General features: G+C 40.0%; 1 protein-coding gene across 3 annotated transcripts; it reads right to left on the minus strand.

The window, feature by feature from the left end:
- Positions 1-89: 89 nt before the first annotated feature.
- npas2 (neuronal PAS domain protein 2) lies at positions 90-23,304 on the minus strand. Of its 3 annotated transcripts, none has more exons than XM_077740160.1 (22): positions 22,998-23,304; positions 10,212-10,380; positions 9,642-9,698; positions 9,413-9,567; positions 9,227-9,318; positions 8,959-9,048; positions 8,285-8,405; positions 7,491-7,604; positions 7,294-7,409; positions 6,795-6,877; positions 6,611-6,717; positions 6,378-6,525; positions 6,188-6,272; positions 5,994-6,114; positions 5,713-5,810; positions 5,507-5,593; positions 4,869-5,042; positions 4,368-4,559; positions 4,115-4,299; positions 3,931-4,026; positions 3,647-3,857; positions 90-3,568 (listed from the first exon to the last, which is right to left on the minus strand). In XM_077740160.1, the coding sequence occupies exons 2-22, from the start codon at positions 10,283-10,285 to the stop codon at positions 3,374-3,376; spliced, it is 2,601 nt and encodes an 866-aa protein (XP_077596286.1). In that variant the 5' UTR covers positions 10,286-10,380; positions 22,998-23,304; the 3' UTR covers positions 90-3,373. The 3 variants fall into 3 exon arrangements, with proteins under 3 accessions (XP_077596286.1, XP_077596284.1, XP_077596285.1); XM_077740158.1 differs by having other exon boundaries at positions 4,869-5,045; XM_077740159.1 differs by lacking the exon at positions 22,998-23,304 and adding an exon at positions 13,815-14,166 and having other exon boundaries at positions 4,869-5,045.
- Between the last annotated feature and the right edge of the window lie 688 nt (positions 23,305-23,992).

Here is a 23,992-nt window from a genome sequence, read left to right on the forward strand (position 1 = left end):
GTAAGTGTTATTTACACCAATTAAATTAAAGCTTATTTCAAATACACAAATGACACACAAAACCTCACCTCCACTAATAAGACACTTCATTATCTGTTACAAAATGACTTTAATTTTAAAATTATGTAACATACATGTGCATTCTATTATACATAGAAAATAAACTATATCATCTAGTTTTTTTGTACATTCTAATATACAATATAGTCATCATGTGTCTTCTGCACTGAAATGGCAGCAGCAATGGCTGTTTAGCAGGAGAATTCAGTTCTTTAGTGTTCCTCAGCTTCTGGCCTTCATTTCCTCACATGCTGTACAAACTGAAAACATCACTTGAAAAAAAAATATCCTGACAGAAACATTTACACTCAAAGGGGAAAAGCCCATTTAGCCAAAAGCGTGGGTCGCGGGGGTGATGTATTTTGAAAACTGTACCCGTGAGAGTTGAATATTAACATGAAGTGAACCGATAAAGGTAAATTAAAAAAAAACATGTTTCCATCCAGTCGTCAGGGGGAGATAGGGATGTTTAAGTTTCAGCTTTAACTGCACTGCCAGTCAAAGTGAGAGAGTACAAATTGAGTACTATTTAACATCGACGACGCAAGGCAAATAAATATCAACGCAAGGCAAATCATTGACTGGAAGGCTCCACATTTGCGGACCTTGTCGGTCGTCACTCACCCATTTCTTCATCAAGTATTAGCAATATAGCTTTATTGAAATGTCCTACTTCACTGCTCTTATTTCAATAAATATTTATAGCATGGCACTGCTTAGCTTCTAAACTATGAAGTCATGGGTCAACCACAGGATGTTGAAACTAAACTCGACCATCAAAAAAAAAAAAACAGAAAACAACAAAAACAAGTACATAAATGCATGGTTTAAATTCTTCCGGTGAGTTTTTTTTTTCCTCAGTGGTTGTGTCTCAAGTTACACTACATTCGTAAGTCTTAAATCTGGATTGCAAGTGGAATAATTATCATCTCCACTTGGAGGAATGTCAGGGTCATTAAAAAATATATATAGATCATTTTCACAGTACCATCTGTGGTGTAATATAGACATTTTTTTGTGTGAAACCTTGTAAAATATACAACATAACATTCTCAAAGCGACATTGCACATTGTTCAAAGTGTCTACCAGGCTTGTTTTTCCCCTCAACTGCTGCAGTGAAACAACCAACTCAATTACTGAATCTGAATTGAATGTAAATACAAATGGAACTGACTTGAATTTTGACTCACGTGCAAAACAAAAAACAAAAGCACAGTTTGATTTTTGGCTAATTAGCAGCTATTCATCTCATCCCATAAATACTTAACAATGAGGCACAGCCATTTTTTGCATACACACTCTCCAGCCTGCTGTATGTTTCTATTAAACACACCAACAAAACCCCCCACCAATTATCCAATTAGTGACAAGCACACAATGTAATGAGATCAATATCCACTACAAGAAGTGACATTGTGCCTTTAGAGAAATCCTCAGTCAATTTCTTTTACTACACATGAAGCTTTTGCTACATATTTAACAGTGGGGATAAAATACAATAAAATAGCCAGTTTCCTCCAAAACTTTTAAAATGTTATCTTCCAAATTCCTAAATTTTGGTCTTTAAAATTATCTTTTCGCATCTCTATAAAAATACACTTTCATACCATGTTGTTGTTGAAACAAATTTTCTAAATGTTCTGAAATGATGCAATTTTATGCCCCACTAGTGTACATGATGGACCCTGAACAATAAACCAATGTATGTACTAGAACCACCTCTCAATAACAGTAGCCTCATATTTTTCAACCAGAAAAATAAATACATACTATTGAGTAGCCAAACATACTCCGCTTCTGTACAGGTAAGGACATTTTAAAGTTTTCAATATACTTGTGTGTGTACTATTAACTAATACAGCATGATTATCTTTGTAAAGGCACAACTTTTGGGTTATTTTAGAGCCGGGCTTTGTGGCAAAAGCCATAAAATATATTGAAGGGTGATTTTCTAGCTATTTAGTGCGAAGAAGTAGATGATTTTAGATAGTAGCTAATTTTGTTTTTAGTTCATTAGCTGTTCAACTGTTAAAATTGATGAGTGAGTTATAAAGTGATTCAAATGCAATAAGGTGAGTGTAAGACTTTAAGACCGTTGGTGACCCTTAAAAATGAATCATAATCTCAAGAAACTGTACCCTTACAATAAACAAATGGCTAATATAATGATAGAAGCATTGCTGATTGATTGGTTCCAGGGGCCAAGTTTAAGTTTCAAAAGGCATCCAATTTATAAATATATATATACCAATACAAATCTAAATGTCATATGGGGGAAAAATATATTTTATGATTCATGAAAATAAACCTGGTATTCCAAATGGACCTGAGCAGGATTTTTAAAGCCGTAGTCAGACAACATTGGAACTGCACCACTAGTAGTATAATTCAAAGGCACATTAGACAACCTCTCATCCTCCATTGTGTTGTTTAACAAGTGAGCAGCTCATAAAGAAGTCTTTCTTTAGTTTTTATAATATATATATTATACCCTTGGCGAGATAGCGGGGTGCTCGACTAATGGGCTCTTTGCACCTAAACTCTCGCCCTCTTTATTCAATTTTATTTAGTGAGAGGACTTTGTCACCCAATTTGGCAAATCTTCAAATCCAAAAATAACTAGTCTTTGTATGTGGTTATGCACTACAGCAAGGGTGGCCAACTCCAGTCCTCAAGGGCCCTTATCCAGTCTGGTTTTCATATCTTCCTCCTCTACCACACCTGAATCGAATGACCCTGTCATCAGCAAGAGGTCCAGAAGCTTAGGTAGAGATGGAAAACAGATCAGGGTCCTCGAGACCTGGACCTAGCCACCCTTGCACTACAAGTTGGGTTCCAAATCACCATTGAGTTTAACAGTGCTAGACCCTGGAACATGTCAACATTTATACTTTTTTGGAAGGCTCACGATTGGCAACCGTGGGCAGAAATCCAAATCAGGCAAAACAATAAGCAGCAAAATATCCAATGGCGTGTGCAAAGAGCCCATTGGGAAAATGGTTTGAATTTAAGGTGGTCGTCAGGACAATAATCTCACCGCTTCGAAGGGACATTTAATATTAAATTTATAGGCAAAAATAAATACTATTATTGGGTGGGGAGTGGTACCAAAAGTGCAAACAGACACGAAATGAACATCGTGTCCTGGTGACAACGGTGATAAATCCATTAGTTTTGCTGACAACTGAGCTAGTTGAAAGGCGCCGTCTCCGTTTTACTTCCTTTTCGAGGGTGAGCGGCTTCGCAGCAACTGTTCGGGTCGCTCTCGTCGGTTTAAGTTCCAGCAGCGGTGTTCTGGCGTGTTCATGAGTGCTACCGCGTTATCATGTTCCTGAAGTCTGAAACATTAGCGTTCTGGTTTTGGGAATGTTGGTATTGTCTTTGTTGCGACTGTTGGCTTTGCGGCGTCGGCTGCTGCTGGATGTATCCAACCGTGCCTTGTTGCGGGATATTGGCGGTATGTAAGAATGATGGCGTCGAGCCGCTGTGTACGAGTCCTTGGGTCATCTAGAAAAACAGAATGGAAATTAGCTCAGGTTTATGAGTGAGTGCTTTTTTAGCGTACCAAGCAATCTGATAGGGTACCTGAAAGAACTGCTGGGGCTGCTGCAGTTGTAGGGAGTGCTGGGCGGCCTGAGGCTGGGCCTGGTAGCCTTGCTGAGACGGGTGCGAGATTAAGCTGTTGTGCGGGATCATGATAGGTGAGGTGAACACCTGAGAGGGCACCAGCACAGCGTTGCAGTTGACCTGTTGCACCGGGAACGACGGTGCGATGATCTGCTGCTCCAATGTGTATCTGTGGTCAGGGAACTCGGGGTGAGTCATAAGCAGAGGTTGGCCTGCCGTGGAGGTTGGCAAAAAGTACTCACATGGTTTGGGGAATGCCCATGTTGCATTGCTGGGAGGGCTGTGTGGAACCACTGCTGGTGGGGACCAGAGTCTGCATTGGTTGGTTCAGGAGCATCCTATCAACAAAGAGCTTTCTTTCATTGGATGTTGGAAAGGATTTTTCCGCTTGGCAAATACTTAGTACATGGTTGATTCAGATCTTACCGTAGTTGTCCGTCTTGATTGAAGTCGTTGTCCGTGTGTCTTTGGTTTGCATCTTGTAGAGGCCTCGTGTTGGTCTGAGAGAACATCATGGGGTTGCTGTAGAAGGGCATGGTCAAACTGGTGTTTGTCTGCATGGGCAAGCTGACTGACTGCACCTGGCCAGTCCGGGAGATCCTTGATTGGACCTGTGGAATAGTTTTCATGTTAAAACAAAAACTGGAGTCCATCCACAACTGACTGAAGTTTGACTTACCTGTGCTGGGGGGGAAGCGTTCTCCCTTAGAAGCGAGTGAGGGGACGAACTGTGGGTCCTACAGGACGACGCTTTTGGTTGGCCCGCGTGCTGCCTGGTGATTCCCGATTGGCTCTGTGAGGCCGGCCTGCCCGGGCCTTGTTGCTGGGGCTGCTGGCCAAATTCACTGTGGATAGGCTGCTGTAGCAACATCTAAAAGACAAGCAGAAAAAAAATTGTCATGTTGAATTTTTAATGAGAGAGTGCATGTTTTCAGAACACGAGCAACGGGGTGCCTTCTGAGTCACAAGGGAACTGAATCACTCTTATACAAATACCAACGAAATGTGGGTCAATTTGCTTTGCAAGGCGCCTCTTGGTGGGGCCATTTGCCCTCTTACTGTGAAAGCTTCGACAACAGGGGGCTAATTGACGTCGATGACATGTACATTCGTCACTTTTAGCGTGGGATGCACCTGCACGGTGGAATGAGATTCAATGGACGGAGGTTTGGTTGCTTACCTGAAGATTAGCCAGCTGAAGCTTCTCCTTGATGTCGTGCAGCTCTTGCTGCTGCGTCTTGATATCGGCCTGTAGAATTCGCGTCCTTTCTTCCAGTTGTTCCTTCAGTTGGTTCATGACGCCTAGCTGAGGCTGTTGTAGCTGGAACATGCTCGACTGTTGCTGCGTTTGCTGCTGCTGTAAACAAAGTTTATACAGATTGTTTTTTAGTTAGCACCTGCCTAGATTTTTAAAATAGTGTCTCACAGAAAATATTGGAAGCATTTAGTTCTCTGTATCCCATAATGTCTTGCATGCAAACAATAGTTGTCTATCTCCAGATAGCCAGATTCCTCTTGTATTCCATTGTAGAAAATCTTTACATATTACCATGGATTTGAATGGATAAAAAAGTGTGTATGCATTTTTTAATGAGGATTTTACATATATATTTGTATATGAGTAGGTTCCATTCTGAAAAAGATCCTAGCTGCAGTTTAATTTGTGGACATAATGGTATATAACCTGAAGACAATGTACACAATTGAGAGGAAACATTCGCCACGTGCACACAGCAGTAAAATAGCCCTAAGAGCACTGCACGTACATAAACAAAAGAGAGGAAGACAAATGACAGGAAGGGAAGTCCAAGCACTCACCATTGCTGTGTTCTTGCTGCATGGGGGAGAATGGGGGAGGCTCGCTTGGGGAACCAGGTCAAAGGAATTTTGTCTTTGGATGGCATTCTAAAAAGTAAAAAATGGTATAAGTTTGATCCATTTGACTATTCTATACATTGTGTTGACTGTATGTCACAGTTGTTTAATGATCTGTCAACACGGCCGTAACTATTGTACAAACTGACCTTTGAACTCCCAACTTGGAGTCTGGCAGCCGTCCTGTCGGTTCCAATGGACGCCGACTGCCACGATCGTGTGCAAATCTCTGTGTACGAATTGGCTGCTGCAGAGAAGACAAATTGTACACTTGCATAAACAATTAGCATTGATATATTGCACATAACATATAATGCAGTACGCCTTATAGTTGTGAATACGTGAGGGTTAGCGGCATTTCTGCGGCCACACGGGAGTAGCATCTATGCTGAGCTATTGTGGAGGGAGTTGGCGCTTTACGATGACTCACATGCCGAGTCTGACAGAGCCGTGTGGGAGGACTTCCGAGAGCTGTGGGAAGACACCGAGCCACTGTGTCTTTCTCGCGGAGGGTCCATTGTGGAGCACATGTCCAAGTACAGCTCCTGGGCCTGAAATTTAGCAGACCAACAAGGGGCTCAAACCATTGAACTGGGCTTGACAAATGTCTTGATTTTGATTGACCTTGACGGAAGAGGGAGCAATCTCGGGTGGAGACAGTTCCTCCAGGCCAAAGGCTCGCCTCCTTTCCGCTCGTACTTCCGCGTAACTGAATTACAAAAAGATTGGCGTATTTGTCACGCAGCCTGGTGAACATCTTTAATCCCGGGGCAGAGAAAGAAGTACTCTTCTCCTGCCAATGAAATAGCCTCACCTGACAACAGTGTGTGTACACACGATGAACTCGGGTTTGGAGTTCCACTGATGATAAGTAATATAGTAGTGGGTCCGCAACCAAATCCATTGTTGACCCTTGGTCAGAAAGCGATAATAGCAGGATTTACCTTTTCCAAACTGCATTACTGGTGAGAAAAATGTACACAGTCAAGACAGAACGGTGATATGTAAATAGATAGATTCAGTGGTATAACAGAGTGCCTTACTTACATTGTTTATGACATTCTGCTATAAGCTCCAGGTCGTCCACATGATAGTAATCGTAGCCAGATGTTCCCAGAACTTCAAATGGTAAATATCCGATGATGGGGGAAGCTCTGCAAAGAAATAAAATGTAACAATAAGCGTATCAGAAAGCTATTAGAGCACAGTTCTTACGGTCAGGGACATTTACCTGTGATCTAAAAACAAAAACTTCCATTCAAGGCTGTGCCTGGATGTGAATTCATCGCAAGGGTCGTCGACTGTACACAAATCCTATGAAAAAAGAGGGGAAGTCGCGTTAATGACTTTGCAACAAGTAATGTTTACTCAAGCGTGGCAGGAAGCCTGAATAAGCTACCAGGCAGCACAAACTCATCTTCTTTATTACTAGTCCTGTCATTTTTTACCACAAAAACATCCTCAATTGGAGCGAAATAGTTTTATCTTTGGAAACTCTCAAAAGGCAATTCAAAGCAAAAGCCATAGAACAAACATTTCTGTCTTTACTGCAAGAAAAGTAACAAGATTGCTTCACACGTGGAATAAATAGGCAACCGGGACTTCCCGAGTCTCGAGGTGTGTTTGGAAAAGCCTCCAGGCAAAGTTGAGTGACATATTTGTTACGCTTTAATTAACGCCGCTTCCAAGTGTTAAATAATGCTGACTCAGATTAACCCAAGACGTCTCACCTTTAAAAACTGTGGCGTGACTAGACGAACGGTAGCAATGAGGCAGACCTGCTCCTCTGTTGACGACTGTAGACTTCTGGGTAATGTCAGTTCAACCCCGTTACAAGTTGTAGGCACTTTGACAAACGAAAACAGCACCCGTGTTTACGAAAAATGACACCATTCCGCGAATCGATACAGTCTAGACTGGCACTCACCATTGTTATGAAACTTGAAATCTCCGACAAACTTGACATACTCGTAGACGGGTGGTTCTTTTGGATTAATATTCCCTCTGGCAAGGTGACAGCAAAATTCCACATGTGCCTCACCTACAAACAACATGAAAATTAATCTATCGGACAGTCCGAAGCCTAGATTTCACTTTCAAAAATAAGTTTCAGCTTTGTTCTGATTGAAAAAGTCCATTTTTTTGTAGTATGTCAATCGCTTTCTGACCTACTTTCACACAATTCAGTACCTAGCCTTTGTAAAAACATAATATATGTTTGACCAAAACAATGTTATCTTTGTTAGCGGGTAAGTTTATTTACCGTACCGCCCAATAGAAAAATAGTTAAGCTAACATTTTTTAGTGAATTGCATCCGGCCCAATGACGCTTGGTTCCGTAACTGTTTTCAAGCTTAGTCAGTCACGTCTCTGTTTCTGTGAAAAGCCCAATAGTAATGCAGGATTAAGGTCAAAGCCTTGAGCTCTGGATAGTTCATTGCTGGGGGATTACTGTGTTAACATAACAGTGATTAAAAGTCTAAACTATGATACTAAGCATGTGACTATTATTAGCTAAAAGGACTAATTATAGCCCAACAAATCAGCAATCCAATAAACTAGCGACCCCAATTCCGCAACCTGCTTTTTGGGGCTTTTAAAAATATCCTCCAGACCTGACGGAATCCAATGTATGTATTCCTGTGGTGGGTATTTTTAACGCTTGGCGACCGGTCTCGAACCGTGAGGAGGTGACAGACAAAGTGCAGAGAGACAACTCACTGGCCAGGAAGTCAGCAGCAATAGGGTCAGTCATCAGCATATGGGACGAGAGCAGTTTATACACTTCTCCGTGTTCTCGCTCCGGAAGGAAATTTAGGATATTTTGGTCCACCATATCTGACTGATGCCGAAGGATAAAAAAGAGGGTCAGTTTTACACAAAACAAAGGATAGGACAAACATGGCAGTAGACAACCGAAACGAGTAAGGCATTTATTTGCGTTTTTCCAGGCCGCAACTCATGATCTACTATTGATGTACAAAGGTATAAAGACTAAAATTCAAGATTTTGCATGTCTTTTTTTACTGTTTTAGTGGGGTTTTTTTGCAGTTTTTCACAGTTTTTGTCTTTCGGAAATGACATTGTAAAGTGAATCATTGACTTTCTATCCTTGGTATTTCCAATTTGGCTTAGACAGGAGTTCATTGTGAGGCTACCAAGATTAATTGACTAATTGATGACTTATAGTAAATTCATCTTTTCAAGACATTCTTGACTTGACCTTATTGAACTCTTGAAAGTAAATATGACCTATATCTTATTGTATTCAATGTTCTAAATTCAATTGAATATCTGTTCAAAAATCAGATCAGTTTAAGAACTAATCATTTATAGAAACCTCATTCAAATTGCACTTTAAGCAAATTAAAACATCTTTCCCCATTTCCACTTACCGGCAAATGTCCAATAAGCGACGACACACTATCCGAAACGTATATGATGTTTCCGTCTGTGGTTAACGCTATCAAGAAACCATCAAGCGCCTGTAAGAAAGCCACAAAAGAGTTTGTTGACTTGTTTGTCCGAAGTCCACCTGCACCGCAGTACCTGTAAGCTGAAATGCCGGCTAGCCGATATTAAGACTTTGCCCAGTTTGCCATATTGAAATGATCGGGAGGAGAGTCATGTCAGTGTAGTGAGCGCATCTTCTGGCTGGTTTACCTCAAGAATGAGCTGCGTGAACTCCTCATTGCTGAGGAAGGAAGGCTTCCAGTCTTGCCTCACGTCACACGTTTCATTTTGGGCGCTGATGTCTGCAAAGGAAGTGCGGGTTAGGGCAATAAGTGACTGACCACCGTAACCAAGGGAACGCCAACACCACTTGCATTTTTAAATCCTCCAACCAACCTTTTTGTTTCTGTAGGACGTCAATTGTTCTTTGTAGTATGGTGGACTTGTCCATCTTGCGAGGATGTCCTTGACCTTGTAGCATGGTGCATAGCTCCTTGATGAGAACATTGAACTGGTCTCTTCTTTTCTTCTCCGATTTGTTCCGAGATGCCCTTTTAGTCGTGGAGACAAAGGTCAAAAAGGTCAGTTATCAAATCAGGAACACGTCTAGATCTTTCTGCCATACCTTTTTGCCCTGTCTTTCTCATCTTCGTCCATCAAATCATCTATGCAGCTGCTGGAACTGAAAGCAAGATGGGGGAACATGTTTTAAATCTAGTTCTTTTTCCCCTGATTGTTAAACAATGCAAAAGGCTTTTAAATCTCTCCAAACTAAAATACAATCTCTTGTTACCTGGCAACAGACCCGTTTATTTCTCTTATGATGAGCCTGGCTATCGCAATATGTATCAAGCCACAAGTTCATGTTTAAAACAACATGGATTTTGTATTCAAATTGACGTATTTTCCTTCTGCTTCTTTGAGATTTTTCCCAAATGTGGAGGGAATGATCATTTTGTTTCTTGCCATTGATGGCGATAATCTACCCTTGAAACTGACTTCAACATCTGTCAGATGTTACTCAACAAGAATCGTGTTCTTTGGTCATTTTAGCACACATGTTCATGCTATCACCATCTCGAATAAAATCAACATATTGTAGGTCATCTAGACAGATTAACTGTACGTTGTACACCATTTTTTTCCCAACTGTAATCTCCGAATAAGAGAAATTGTAGTTTGTTTTGATACTTACTCCCAGTCTCTGCGGCTAGAAGGACACGGGCCTCCGAAGTCGGAAAGATTGTCCATCCTCACGCTCTTTCCCATCCAGGCCTTTTCTGGTTTCTTATCTGCGCTGACCTCATCTGACCACACCTTCACACTAAACTAACGCACACCGGCAGCCCCACAAAGGCCGAATCCTGTCAACACACAGAATAGAAACACCCCATCATCGACATGTTCTTTCATTGTGCATCAACATTTTTTAAATGTAATTAATAGCTGGGAAAAAAACAAAAAACACTCTCGACTTCTTCAGGAAACAGTGATATTCATGACCTAGTCAAACAAATAAGTAGATCTGCTGGATACTAATAACATTGTGTTATGTGTTCCTCGGCTGCTAGATGAAGTGGCTCCCGGCAAAATTATTTGCATTTGCGCTTTGCTCGGTGACGTGGAAGTACGGTCTCTAGAGGAAGTACTCGTTAACGGCTATTTCCGTAGCAATTTATCTAAATGAAAAGCCTGAAGAGGAATACATTAGTTATATGTATAAGGCAACGTCACCGTTTATAATGTGTTTAAAGTTGCATTTGGGCAAAATGAGTAAAATGCCTAGGGATTTTGTGAATGATCATGTTTTTGCTCAGTCCAAATTTGTAGTTGACCGGAAATCTACCACAATTTGACCCAGTTGACTATATAATCTAATATCAGGAATAAATTAGCTGTATTAGTCATTATATCCGATTTTTTTCCCATCAGTCTCTCGCTTTGATTAAAAACAAGAGTAACTTTTCCAGTCTTGCAGATCAGCAGGTCGCAACGAAAAATCACTCCGTCTCCATTTTTACATATAACACGCACTTGTCAGTTTGATTACTGGTTGGCAGTGTCTTTCTATGAATGACTTGACACCTGTGTGGCACACTTACATAAGGTGTGGAATGAACACTGGTGATCCAGTTTTAACATACTGCAGGCGTCATATCACTCTTGCATTCAACGACTCATTTGCAAAATTTCCAGTCAATTTATGCATCTCTTCACGTTATTCTTTTACTAGAAACAGTTAGTTTCGCATGTATGATCTTGGTTAATGATACAATAATACCTCGTTCAGGGCCATTGACCGTGATAGACTCTTAATGAATAATTAGACAACCATAATTATTTTAATATAGCTTATATGGACTATTTTAACATATTCTTAGATTATTACATCCATATGTACATGGCCTGGGAGTGAAAGAGTGATAGTAAGGTAGTGTTTTGGGTAGGAAAGACTCAAAATGTCCTTGGAGGACTTCACTAGTCATGATTTATAGTGACAATGTAACATTTATGTGCTCCTCTGAGATGTAGGATTTTAGAGAAGACCCCTACAACATCAACTAATAGTGTAAAGTGAAGCCATTACATATCAGCCTGCATTCTTTAACCGTATCGAGGTTAAAACCACACCTTGCCAGGTTACATGAGCGTCTGGTTACATGTGCGCTCAAAGGTTTTTTTTTCAACTAGTGCGAGAGGTCAGCATAGTCAAGTTCCTAATTCAAGAGCTAAAGTGCAGATTTGAACTCCCCACAACATAAGAACTGCCACTTGGAGTGTCCCGACGGGCTTTGTTCTGACCTTTATTGCAGAACAACACCTTGTGCTCAAGGGACGCCTCCATTTTGGGGGCTTTTCGACACCATGCAAATGTTCACTCTTCCCAATTGAACAATATTTCTTCAGATTGAGATCTTGTTTAGCATCCAGATAGACTACAGTTAATATTACATCCCAGTAGAAAGGATTTAGGACCACTTGTCTACCTTCCCTTCTGTCAATTGATTGAGTCCACACAGCCGACAAGAATAAACCAGGGATGTTTGCCGTATAAGGATTAGAGCTGTTTAAACATGCCGCTGACAGAAGAAGAAAAAAAATCATTCAACAACCCAGTTGAGGGATACTCCTGTGTAACCTTTGGAGCGTCGCATCTGAATAAACCCATGCACTCAATCATCTCCAAAAGTGTAGAGAACTCATTCAAACTGACACCAATCAGTTTGATCCAGACTGAACCCGAACACCTTTCGGGCTGCTGTGAATACAAAACCTAAAAACTCTGCTTCTGTGTAGCGTCTGATGCTATAGCTTGCGTCTAGTACTGCATAGTGAGCAGGAAACGCTGTGGGTTAGGTTACAGTACAATGGCCAAAGGTGGCATCCAGTGACAGTGGCCTAAAGTACAGTACATGCAGTCAATAAATTACGTTATTGATGGAGCACATCTTGTGGAGAGCGTGTTAAGCTCGGCCATTGAAAACAACAGAACAAGTCTCAGATTGGGGAACATGGTTAACCCAAGTCAGCATGGACAGTTCTGTGGTATCTTGTTCTTCCCTTCTACCAACAGTCATTCATCATCCACCCCCATTTTTTTTCTGGTGGGGTGCGTCAGAGTGACTAATCTCACCTCTGTGCTTTGCCACGCATGTCATCAGGTGGGAAGGCGATGGCGGAGGTGGAATGGCTTCTAACCAGGGCACTCAGTTCATGTCAGCTTGCGCATTCACCACGCCAACCTATTAGCTGGGTTGTGTTGCATTGTGGTCTTGAGTGACGGTTGGATCGGATGATTGAAGGAAAAATTGGCCAATTGCTCATTTCAGATTGAGGGTTTCAATCCCAGGTTTGAACCTTCTCATATGGACTTTGCATGTTTTCCCTGGGCTTGTGTAGGTTTTCTCTCACTACTCTGGTTTCCCCCCAGATCCCATAAACATTGTAGTAGTCTGGTTGTATACTCTGAATCGCCCTTAGCCCTGAGTGATTGGTTGTTTGTCTTGGAATTGATTGGTCGCCATAAATTGAGATATATTAATTGTGATTTGTCTTAAATTTCCTTTTCTTACTACTAGCTTTCTTTCAATAGTGTCAATATGTAGATAGAAATATGATATAATTGTGTTCCTCTGAAAAGAACAGACTAACTTGCCACCTGTCATGTGAGTAGTGCTCCCATAATCAATGTACTAATTGACTTAGTTGATTAATTGCTTGGAGTCACTGCTGTCCAAAACCCTTTTAAGCCCTACAATAGTAGATTTCATCATTATTTACTTCCAATGGAGAACAAAACGCAAGGTCCTCTTAATTAGAAATACATAACAGCTTTGGCAGAGGTACTCAAAGTTGTTTTCAGTTAATTAAATGACATTTGTATTTAGAGTTGAGCCATTCTGTCAGTAATACACCCCAAAATAGCTTTGTTATTAAATAGGGATACAAATATATATGTATATATGTATATGACAGCTGATGTTTGAGCACTGGCTTCCTCTTTTTCCCCCCTAGTCTTGGGAAAACATCACAAGAGTGCACTCTGTTCTATATGTGCAATGACGTACACCACATAAATAAACATATGGTGGTGTCAATCAAAACTCAGCACACATCCAACAATGTGTACAAAATTTCCGCACACCGAGGGTGTTTCCTGTAAGAAATAATTAACTTAAGTCTCCAAAAAGATTCCTCTTTTGCGCATGACTGCATCCACTTGAATTTTGACAGCTCACATTGAGCGTTGCCACGAAATCCCCAGCCCAAATTAAAAAACAAAAACAAATCCACATACCTTTCAAAGAAAGGGCATCTGGAAGAAAACAACCATCGGCAAAGCACTCATGGTCTTTTAATCCCCAGCAAAGTAAAAGACTGCGCAGTCTTCTCGCACGCGGTCCCAAAAGCGTCAGATTGCATAACGACTTAATAAGGGACATTAATGGGGAAAAGGGTCACCCATCGGCGCGCTCGCGGCGACCCCGACGTGCAAAAAAGAGGGGAATATAAGCGATAAGCGCAATGGGTCGCGAGCTGGACTCGTAAACAGCGGCGAGTCGCACTCGCGCTGCGAGGGGGAGAAAGTAGGTCAGCTGGTAGCTCCGATAGTCGACAACAGCAAGAAGCTGGAGGCACCGCCAGGGAGAGCGAATGAGAGAGCAAAAGAGAGAACGAGAGAGCGAAAGAGAGAGAAACAGAGAGAGAGAGAGAGAGAGGGGAGGGGGCAGCTTGTAATCTTTAACACGTGCTTTGATGCTCAATGACATTTGTTGACACTCTGCATTTTGGTGCTCATTTTTTAATGTGGCGAAACGTACACAAAAAGTTAGTAGTCCGTCCCTCCGTCAGGCAGCCGATTAGCCCGTCTGACCCCGATTTTGTAAACCTTTTATTTTCATCGGAGAAAGAGGGGACGGCCGCTTAATCCCCTGAGCATAACAACAACCCCAACTGGCGTCGGTTCCGATGCCGGCTTTTTTACAACTTCCCAGTGGCCAAATGTGGGTCAATTGCCTTTCTATGTTTTGGTTGCTTCGTAGCTGAAAGAGAACTTGAGAAAAGTGTAAATAGAGGGCCGGGAGAAGGGTTTTAAGAGTCGTAGAGGCAGACTATGGACAGGTTTTCCCCTTCTGGAGGGAGTCGCACTTGTCAACTTTTCCAGACGGTTGTTGAAACCTGTTGCAGACATTAAATTCCAAATAAGGCAGATGGTTTGTCGCTTTCAGCTTGAAATATCTTGCATTTGTAAAAGGACCATCCATTTGTACTTTTCCAGCCTCTTGTTCATGTATTCCAGGGTCTTTTTTTGAAGTTATCTAACATTGTAGTCCATGCATTTATCTTCCGGAGAAACCAAAAATGCTCACATAAAGCGTTATAAAAATACAACCACCTGTTGCCAAGACATCACAGTCTGGACCAAACCGGCAGTCTAACGTTGCCTCATCAGCAGGGGGGTTCCGTTCAAAAATAGTCTGCGCTCTTTATCCCAAAAAAGTGTCAAGACGTTGCTCAACCTGAGCAAAACGTAATCCAACTGCCAGCGGATTACATGCAAAATGACCAAACCCTTCATTTGATGACATAAAAGTTAGTTTTAATCTAAACAAGGCGTTTACAAAGTTGCATGAGTCAAATGTGCCATCCAGTCAGCACTAAAAAATGTTCCTGACAGTTGTATTGTATTGTAAAATATAATATTAGCACCCTCAAAGACAAACTACACGACACTCCCTTTGAGGTGTTGGCGTCCAATCACATATCGGTAACCTTTGTCCAACTTCTCCCTTTCAATGGAAGCGCCGCAAACTGCTTTCAAAGTCCGTCCGTCCACCCGTCCGTCACACTGGATACAACTGTCAATATTCACTCTTGTTATCACGTGAAGGGAACTTCTTGTTCACCTTTTGACAAACTAAGAACCATTCATTTGTCGCTTTGAATAATGACTAAAACATCAATTCTTCATCAAATAATTGTGCAACCATTCACACACCTATTTGATTGAAATTGACAACAAACATAAAAGTGTCATTCATTGACGGTGCGCTTTATAATGCATTGCGCCTTATAGTTGTGAAAATACAGTAGTTTGAATATTTATGATAATTATGTATGGTTACAAATCGCTATTATTTTTATTTTATTTTAATAATAGTACATAAGCTGAAACTGCACTCAACTTCCAAACTGTTTTATTTGTAATATACCAACTAGACCCAAAACAAACCTATAGTTAAAAATTGACAACAATAAACATAGCCACAATTACACTAACAAGGACAATAAAAACATGATTATGAATCACTTTTTACAAATTAGCATATTGTTATTGTGAAAAAAACACAACGAATAAAGCCAGCGAGAGGAAGCGGCACGGGAAGCAAAATAGTTGAAGCCAAATGATGCGTCATCGTGTGAGACCAAGTCCAAGATTCATTAAGATCTCCCACATTTCCCGCATTATTCACCATCCGCCTACACAGGGATTTGTTCTGCTCTTTTATGTAGGTCATGCTATTGCTATTAGATAATAGCATGACATTTCCTGCTCGCAGAAAAAGCAGCCGACTACATAACAAAAGCTTTGTTGTTATGTTTTTTACATCCTGTCCCTTCCACTCGCTCGGGCTCCGCTTTTTAACGTCACAAGAAAAATAAATGATTAAGATTGTCACACACGTATTTTCCGGCGTGTTGATGATGTCATCGTGACCCTCTGTCATTAATTACCATCGACGCCGTTCCCTCTGTTGCCGTGGAAACCGCGTGCCGTGTCTCCTTCTCCCCAGTAAAGCCACACAGCTCTGGGATACAATAATCTATTCCTTATATGTTGTTATATTGTCCCGTGAGCTTTTTAATAATGGTATGAATTTTGGTGATGATATATCAGGTAGTTAAACCTGGCCTTTTGTGTGTGTTGGTGGGAAATGCCTACATATTGTATTAAATGGATCTAGTTTTAGTCTCTTGAATGGAAGAATCATTGCAGATTTTGGTAAATCCATAATTAGAAAAAAATCTATATTGTATTGTTATAAAATTAGAGTAATGTCCGAAAAGCTGCTTGATTTTGACTCTTTAGTAATTGACATGACTATATAAATAGAAGACTAATTAGAAGACTGTAATTGGGAATACTTACTACACTAATACCTTCTACTTTTTGACTTAAAACAGTAAAATAAATGACATTTTTTTCCAAATCATATCCATGTTATGCTGACTAGTACTCTGACATAACAAATGACCCAAATTCATGAATATCCATAACAGAAATTCCATGTATTTAAAAAACAAACATTATATAGTTCCTTTCCTTTGAAGCCCAAAGTGAATTTCAGTCTACATTTCTCTAACCAAACATTTTTCTTCTTCTGACGCGGCATGAATTGATGAAAAGGCTTTCTTTCTTTCATAAGATGAGAAAAGCAGACGTCTGTAGCAAATATTCTTTCACCCAAGAATCTTCAAGTATACGATGCGGACAATTTGCAATGAATCATCACATTATTCCAAGCCCGTTATTGTGTGACGTCTGTCTCGGGAAGAAAAAACACACACACACATACACACACAGACACACACACACCAAAAAATGTGGGTCACGATTCTAGGGCACGGGTGGAAAGGGCAATGTCGCTTCATCTTTACCGTGGCGTCTCTTCTACTTCCATTTATCGGCTGTGTGAAGATGAGAGCGCTATTCAAACAAAACAAAATGGACAAGCGTCCCTAATCAATAGACACTACAAGAGGCTTTTTTTTTCCTTCTTTTTTTCCATGAATTTACTGTCTGGTAATTGTGAAAGAGGCGCAAGCAGAGCCTCTTTCACTCCGTCCAGTGAATTCAATCCGCCTTTTGTAAGCAGGCCACGGAAAAAATGACTTTACGTCTCCTCCGTTCCTGTCTCTTGCCTTTTCCTTGTTATGAAACCCTGCCTTTCATATTTCTAAGGCGCATGTGGCCCTTTTATTAAATAGAAAAAGGCAAGGAAAGAAAGCATAAATAGAAGTATTTTCATATAAAATGAGCTCCTTGTTAGTATTGACGTAATAGATGTCTCATCTATCTGAAATTTTATCAGAAATTCAATGAGCTCAGTCTAAAAATGTGTATTTTAAATATATTGTATATTGTAAATAGCAATGTACTGTATTCTATTTCTATTTCAGGTTAAGAAAAAATCCTGTATTGTGTTTCAGGTAGAGAAAATTGCAATGTTGTGTTTCAGATTAAGAAAAATATTGCTATATACTCAGTTTCAGGTTAAGAAAAATATGTATATTGTGTTTCAGGTTAAGAAAAAATGATATATTGTGTTTCAGGTTAAGAAAAATTGCATTGTTGTGTTTCAGGTTGAGAAAAATTGTGATATTGTTGTGGTTCCGGTTAAGAGTGTTTTTGCAGTTAGAAAAGTCGACTTTCTGTTTCGTCTCATTGACGCTGACTGATTGCCTTGCAACACTCGTTAATTTAAGCCTAAATAAATGAGCCTCGTTGGTTGAGGTACTTTGTAATTCATGAATGAAGTTTTGCCTGAATGGCCTCAACTATTACTTGCTATGATATGCTTCCATGCCGTACGCACTTGGCTCCCAATCTTTTCAAATGGATCTGGGGTGGGTCATGTCGTCGGCACATGACTCTCGAGACTATGACTGGTATTCGTGTCATCGTCTTTGACCTTGTAAGCGTGACAGACCAAATGTTCATTTGTGCTTATATAAGTTGGTAGTACGGACGTCACGGACCTTGCCGCTGTCGCCAATCTTGCTGCACTCATTGTCCTCTGTTAGGGCCTTCGTTCGCTCAGGCGTGAGCGGCCAAGGAGATTTCATCTTTTATTTTTCTTGCTATCGTTGTCTTGTGTTGTTTTTGGCTTTAAGATAAGCAGCATGAAGGAAAAGATCATTCAGGTTGTCGTTGTATGGCTCTCGGCTTTGCTATTTCGGACATTGTAGCGTTAAATTTGCATTTGGAAGAGAACTGAGAAACTACTATCATTTTTCCACATTAAAATAAGACTACGTCATTACAAAGATAGTGATCAATTATCTAAGAATACAGCATTCACAAAGTATTTACTGTTTTAGTTTTCTTTTATCGTGAAGAATGAAATATTTACAGTTTTGAAACAATCCAGACAGATACTTATGTCTTTGTTGCCTCTAAAAATTATATTTTTAAGTTATACTATGTGTTCTTAAGGGTGCAACTGACATTGATTTATTCACATATGTCTGTTTTGTATCAATATGATAGTCGTTTCACACTACTTTTGTTGTTTTTATAAACCCCCGTTTGACACAACTTTTCATTGACAATTCCAGGTCACAATAGAAAAATGGGCGGGACTCTAAAGTTTGTATTCCAAAGGTCCGTGACAAATCAAATTTGCCACTTGACCGTGTGTGACCTATTTATGACTCATATCTTCTTTTGCAAAGGGCGTGCCATAGATTTAAACACAAAACATAGCCTTAATAATATCCTTTTTTTAATTTTTCACCAATCCGAACCCATCCATGTCTCAGACCGGAAAGGAAACAGTGTAATTATTTCCCTTCCTCCCATCTAGATGGCTTTTCTTTTTGTCATTAAAAATGTAGATGTTATTAACCTACTTTCACGGTCAGGCGTAATTCGGGTTTTATGCACAGTCATTTGTCTTCGAGAGCACAATTTGAAAATAAATGGCAGTTCTGAGATGACTCACTAACTTGTCATCAACATTGAGCAAAAAAAAAAAAAATACTAATGAATAGTGTCCACAATCTCATCCCCTTCTTGTGTTTTCATTTCTCCTCTTAAATGGAGAACCACCCCCTCCCCCAAAAGCCTCAATTGCCATCCTACACAGGTGCCTATAATGAAATGGGTGGAGGCAAATTAACTGCTCTGAAACCATAATAATTCCCTGCCAGAACTCCTAGAAAAATTGCAAATCCACCATAAGTGAATAACATACAAGTCCTAGTTTTCAAACTCTCCATCCAAACAGTTGTGATTCATAGTGACCCTTTTCTATGTTTTTAAAAGCCAATATGCAACAAAGACTTATGTTTATGTACTTGTATAATCTTGGGAAGGTGCTACTCCATATCCGCTTTCAGTGCGGTGTCAAAGCGACACAGTAACTAGAGATTTGACATAAGTCCTTGGGCTAGGGCCAAGAATTGACTTTACCTATTCCAATATTGCCTGTCAGAGAATTCCTACAGAGCAGCAGTTGTATCTTTCAATTAAGCAAACCAGCCCAAGTCGACCTCCCCCGCTCGTTGACCTCCCCCGCTCGTTGACGTCCTTTGCCCAGAGAGACATGGTCAATTTTTGCTTTCAGAATGAGACTAGCTTCAGGTAAATTTCTATCCCCCAACCACAGGTGTCAAAGTGGCGGCCCGAGGGCCAAATCTGGCCCGCCTCATCATTTTTTTGTGGCCCGGGAAATTAAATCATGAGTGCTGACCTTCTTAGGGTCAAATTAAAATAAAGAATATAGATGTATATTCAATTTCCTGATTTTACCCTTTTTAAATCAATAATTATATTTTTTTAATCCATTTTTACTGTGTTTTTAGTTCAAAAATAATTTTGTAAAATCTAAAAATAGATAAAAAATAGCTCAAATAAACATTGTTTTAGATTTATAAAAAAACAGAATATACAGGGCTTTTAATCCAGTTCTTTTAATCCATTTATATAAAAATAATCTAAATATTATATTTAAAATGGTCCGGCCCGCGAACCAACCCGATACTTGGGTTGGATGAGCACGCTATTAAAAATAAATACATCATTAGAAGTGATTTAGCAAAGCAATAGTGTGGAGTAAATAGCAACGCTTGTGGTTGTGTTCGACATTTTTCATTTACAAGCGTAAAAGTGTAGCATTGTAAATCAACGGCTTGATGATATCATCACACGCTGACAAAATCATGACGCAACTTTTGACATTTCCTCAAACTCGTAAATCTTCACTAAAAAAAGTCTCCTCCCCCCAAAAAAGACGGCAATCACGTTTCCTTCTCACTCCCAAAATGCCACCATGTAGATGACACAAATAAATACATAAGGTATAAATATGTGTGCCAATGGCTCCACTCGCCATGACCCTGAACAGGATAAGCCCAGTAGAAAATGTCTGATAAGAGATTGACGTTACTCCATTCAACCTTTGTTCATCAAAAGAAAAAGGACAAAGAATCCTCCATGCATTCATCCGCTTTCTTCAAGTGATGTTTTCATGCTACAGCTCATACTTTTATCAGCAAAAAAACTGACTTAAGTCTTTTGCTGTCCAAAAAGACAGCTGTCATAAATGCATAAATGTAGAGATTACTATTACAGTGGAAAAAGATAGCCATACAATGTCATTTATAAGAACTCCAGCATTAGTTCCATTTTCAACACCCCATAATAGTTCTTAACAACTCATTTAATCCCCACCATAACACAAACAACCCAATGAGTGACATTGCTCACAGTATTTTTTAATAACAAACCAATGCCACTTTAATATAGTCTTAAATATGCCAAATATAGTATACTACTATGCCACTTCTGTTTACACTGGTTTGACCCAATTCACATTTGTTTCATTTCAATTCAAGCTAAAGACATAAGATAATAGTTGTATCTTTTTTTCACCAAATGCGTCATATCACAACACCTCGTTATCATGACATAAAAGCCACAATATATCATAGTAAAACCTTTTTTAATGACAATGCATAGTAAGACTTTTAAAAATATATATAGTAAGGCCTTAAAAAGACCATGTATAGTAAGGCTTTTAAAGAAACACCATGTAAAGTAAAGCTTTTTAAAAAAAATGACCATATATAGTAAAGCTTTTTAATTTTTTTCTTTAAATGACAATGTATAATTTTCCTTAAAAGGACAGCCATAGCCCGTTAGCTTCTATGTCTACCTGGGCCATTTGTGCCTGGCCAGTCACACACACACACTAAGCAGCTCCAGCGATATTCCGCCTAGCCCTCCTCCGTTTAAGCTTGCAGGACATGGCCCAGTAACCTACTTCTCAACACCCCGCCCCCCCCTTCTTTCCACAACATGCTCCGTAACATCAGAGAGGAGGCTCGGTGCCATCAGTTAACTAACCCTCACCGCAGCATTCTTTGTTGGCTGCCAACAGATTTGAAAAGTCGGACATGCTGAGAACTCAGCACGTTTATAAATGGCATTTTGTAGCTACCGTTGCACGTAAAAAAATAATCAAAAATTGGGTGGCGAAAAAACAACAAAACAATGCTATTTTTCCACCTTCTAAATACAATAAATTCATTTCCGGATCTGAAAATCAGTCTCACATGCAGAAATGTGATGGGGATTGCATCACCGACAGATATAGTCGTAAATCAATTTAATTTCATTTCCCGCAGCACAGCTCAGTATTTAGGAATCCCTTAGCTATGCTTAAAATTTAACACTGTGATTGAGTTCAACTTAGTGACAGAAGTGCTGCTCCAGAAGGAGCAGAAGGAGTCATGAAGCTGGCGCAAATGTTTAGCGGCATGATGCAAAAGCAGCATATGGCGCGGCCAGTAGCTCGCTTGAGTCAGCCGCGCCGCGACCCGGCTCAGCTGTCGTTGCCGCACGTCACCCACGTGTCTCTTGGCGACTGGCGTCCGAGTCATCCGAAACGGCCAAATATCTTCCGATATATGTGCCTACGACGTATAGTGACGAACTGATGGCGTGGCTTTTAATTCCAGAGACCGCCACTATTGTGTACATTGCCATTTTTGGAGATATCCATTTTTTTGCCCACGTGCCAAGATTTTATACAGTAAATGATTGTATGTGGTTAAAGTCGTAGTCTTTTATGGGTCATCGAGGAATGTAGCAAGACAAATATTGAATAGGAAATACAGTATTTGATATTTTTTTCTTTCATATCTCATGGAGTTGACAAAAAAACTTTAGTCCAAGACCCCCCAATATTGTCTTGACAGTTCCAACACTAGATTTCAGCGACAAGCATCCCATATAAATCATAATATTGAATATTTGACAAAAATTCTGGCACAAAAACTTGTTAATAATTCTCCATTTGCATTTATTTAGTACAGATAGTAAATCCCTTATTTTATTAAACTACTTCACTTTTTATTGCATATAAACAGTTTTATAACCACTTACCTGACGTGCGCACTTTAAATTTTATTGTACTAGTACAATGCCAAAAAAAGGCATTCAGTTCAATCATTGTGGTTTGACATTTTTTTGTTCTTTTTCGTTTTAATTCCATTCAAAATAACCGGTTTTTCTAAGTTTATTACTGTCCATCTCTTAGTCAAGCCCCAACGATTCCTGGTAAACACGTCAAGTGCGTCCCACTTTCCGTCAATTATCACCATGGCCGTAAACGAGCCATCTATCAACTTTTGTGTGTCATTCTGATGGTGAAACCAGACGAGCAAATGACAAGTGGAGAAACTGGAGCGTTACCTGGTTGCGTTGCGTGCGTCAAATGCAGGTCGAGCGGAAAAAAAAAAAAAGAGTAGAAGCCGACGACACAAAACAGATGCTCTACATTCCAAACAGACCCCCCTGCCCCAAAAAACACCCAGGTTTTCCAGAGCCGTAACCGACGGCGACGTCCGTGAGCCTCCCTCCTCTGATCTCTATCGCTTCCGATCCTAGTCAAGCTGATAAAAACCGGTCCCAGCAGCTCCCGGTATTGAAAAGCTTCACGTGATTGACTGACTGACTGACTGACTGAGTGACTGTGAAGGAAGGTAGTGCGAGACTGGAGGAACATTTGCTTTCCCGCAGCCAGCGGCGGATACTTCAGCGCCCGCCCACTGAACTACATAAAGTTAACTCATTGACTGCCATTGACAGCCTTGGACGGACGTTCAATCAAAGTTCAATGACAGCAAACATCATTCAATGCCAAGTCTGACTTTTATGCACGTCCGTAGCAGACAATTAAGGGATTAAATTAGACATTTTTGATCATGCGGGTATGAATCATACTCTTTCTAAACTTAAAAAAGGCAAATGAGGAAAGTTAGGAAATATAAATGGCAGTTAGTTCTCAATAATCTAAGCTAGTCACTGTCTAATCATAGGAAAATTCAAATAACTGAGAAAATCTGTTAAAAAATACACAAGGTGAAGTACATTTAAAATAAAAAACTTTTATTGTAAGTAGGGACAATAACATCAATTGCAACAATTCAGTAAAATTACAATATTTGGTTGCCAGTTTTTCTTAATAATGGGAATAGTGAGATGGACTGTTGCCATAAAATCTGCATGTTAAATGACACACATATATACATACAAATGAAATAATAATACAATAACAGAACAAAATCTTATTGTTACCTGTATATAATAACCTAACTAGTACTACATACAACAAGTGTTTACAACTATGGACCAATGCCCACTTTATATTAGGAAAAAAAAGGTAGACAACCCTGGCCTACATTGTC

Source organism: Stigmatopora nigra, chromosome 19 (assembly GCF_051989575.1).
Source record: "Stigmatopora nigra isolate UIUO_SnigA chromosome 19, RoL_Snig_1.1, whole genome shotgun sequence".
NCBI lineage: Eukaryota > Metazoa > Chordata > Actinopteri > Syngnathiformes > Syngnathidae > Stigmatopora > Stigmatopora nigra.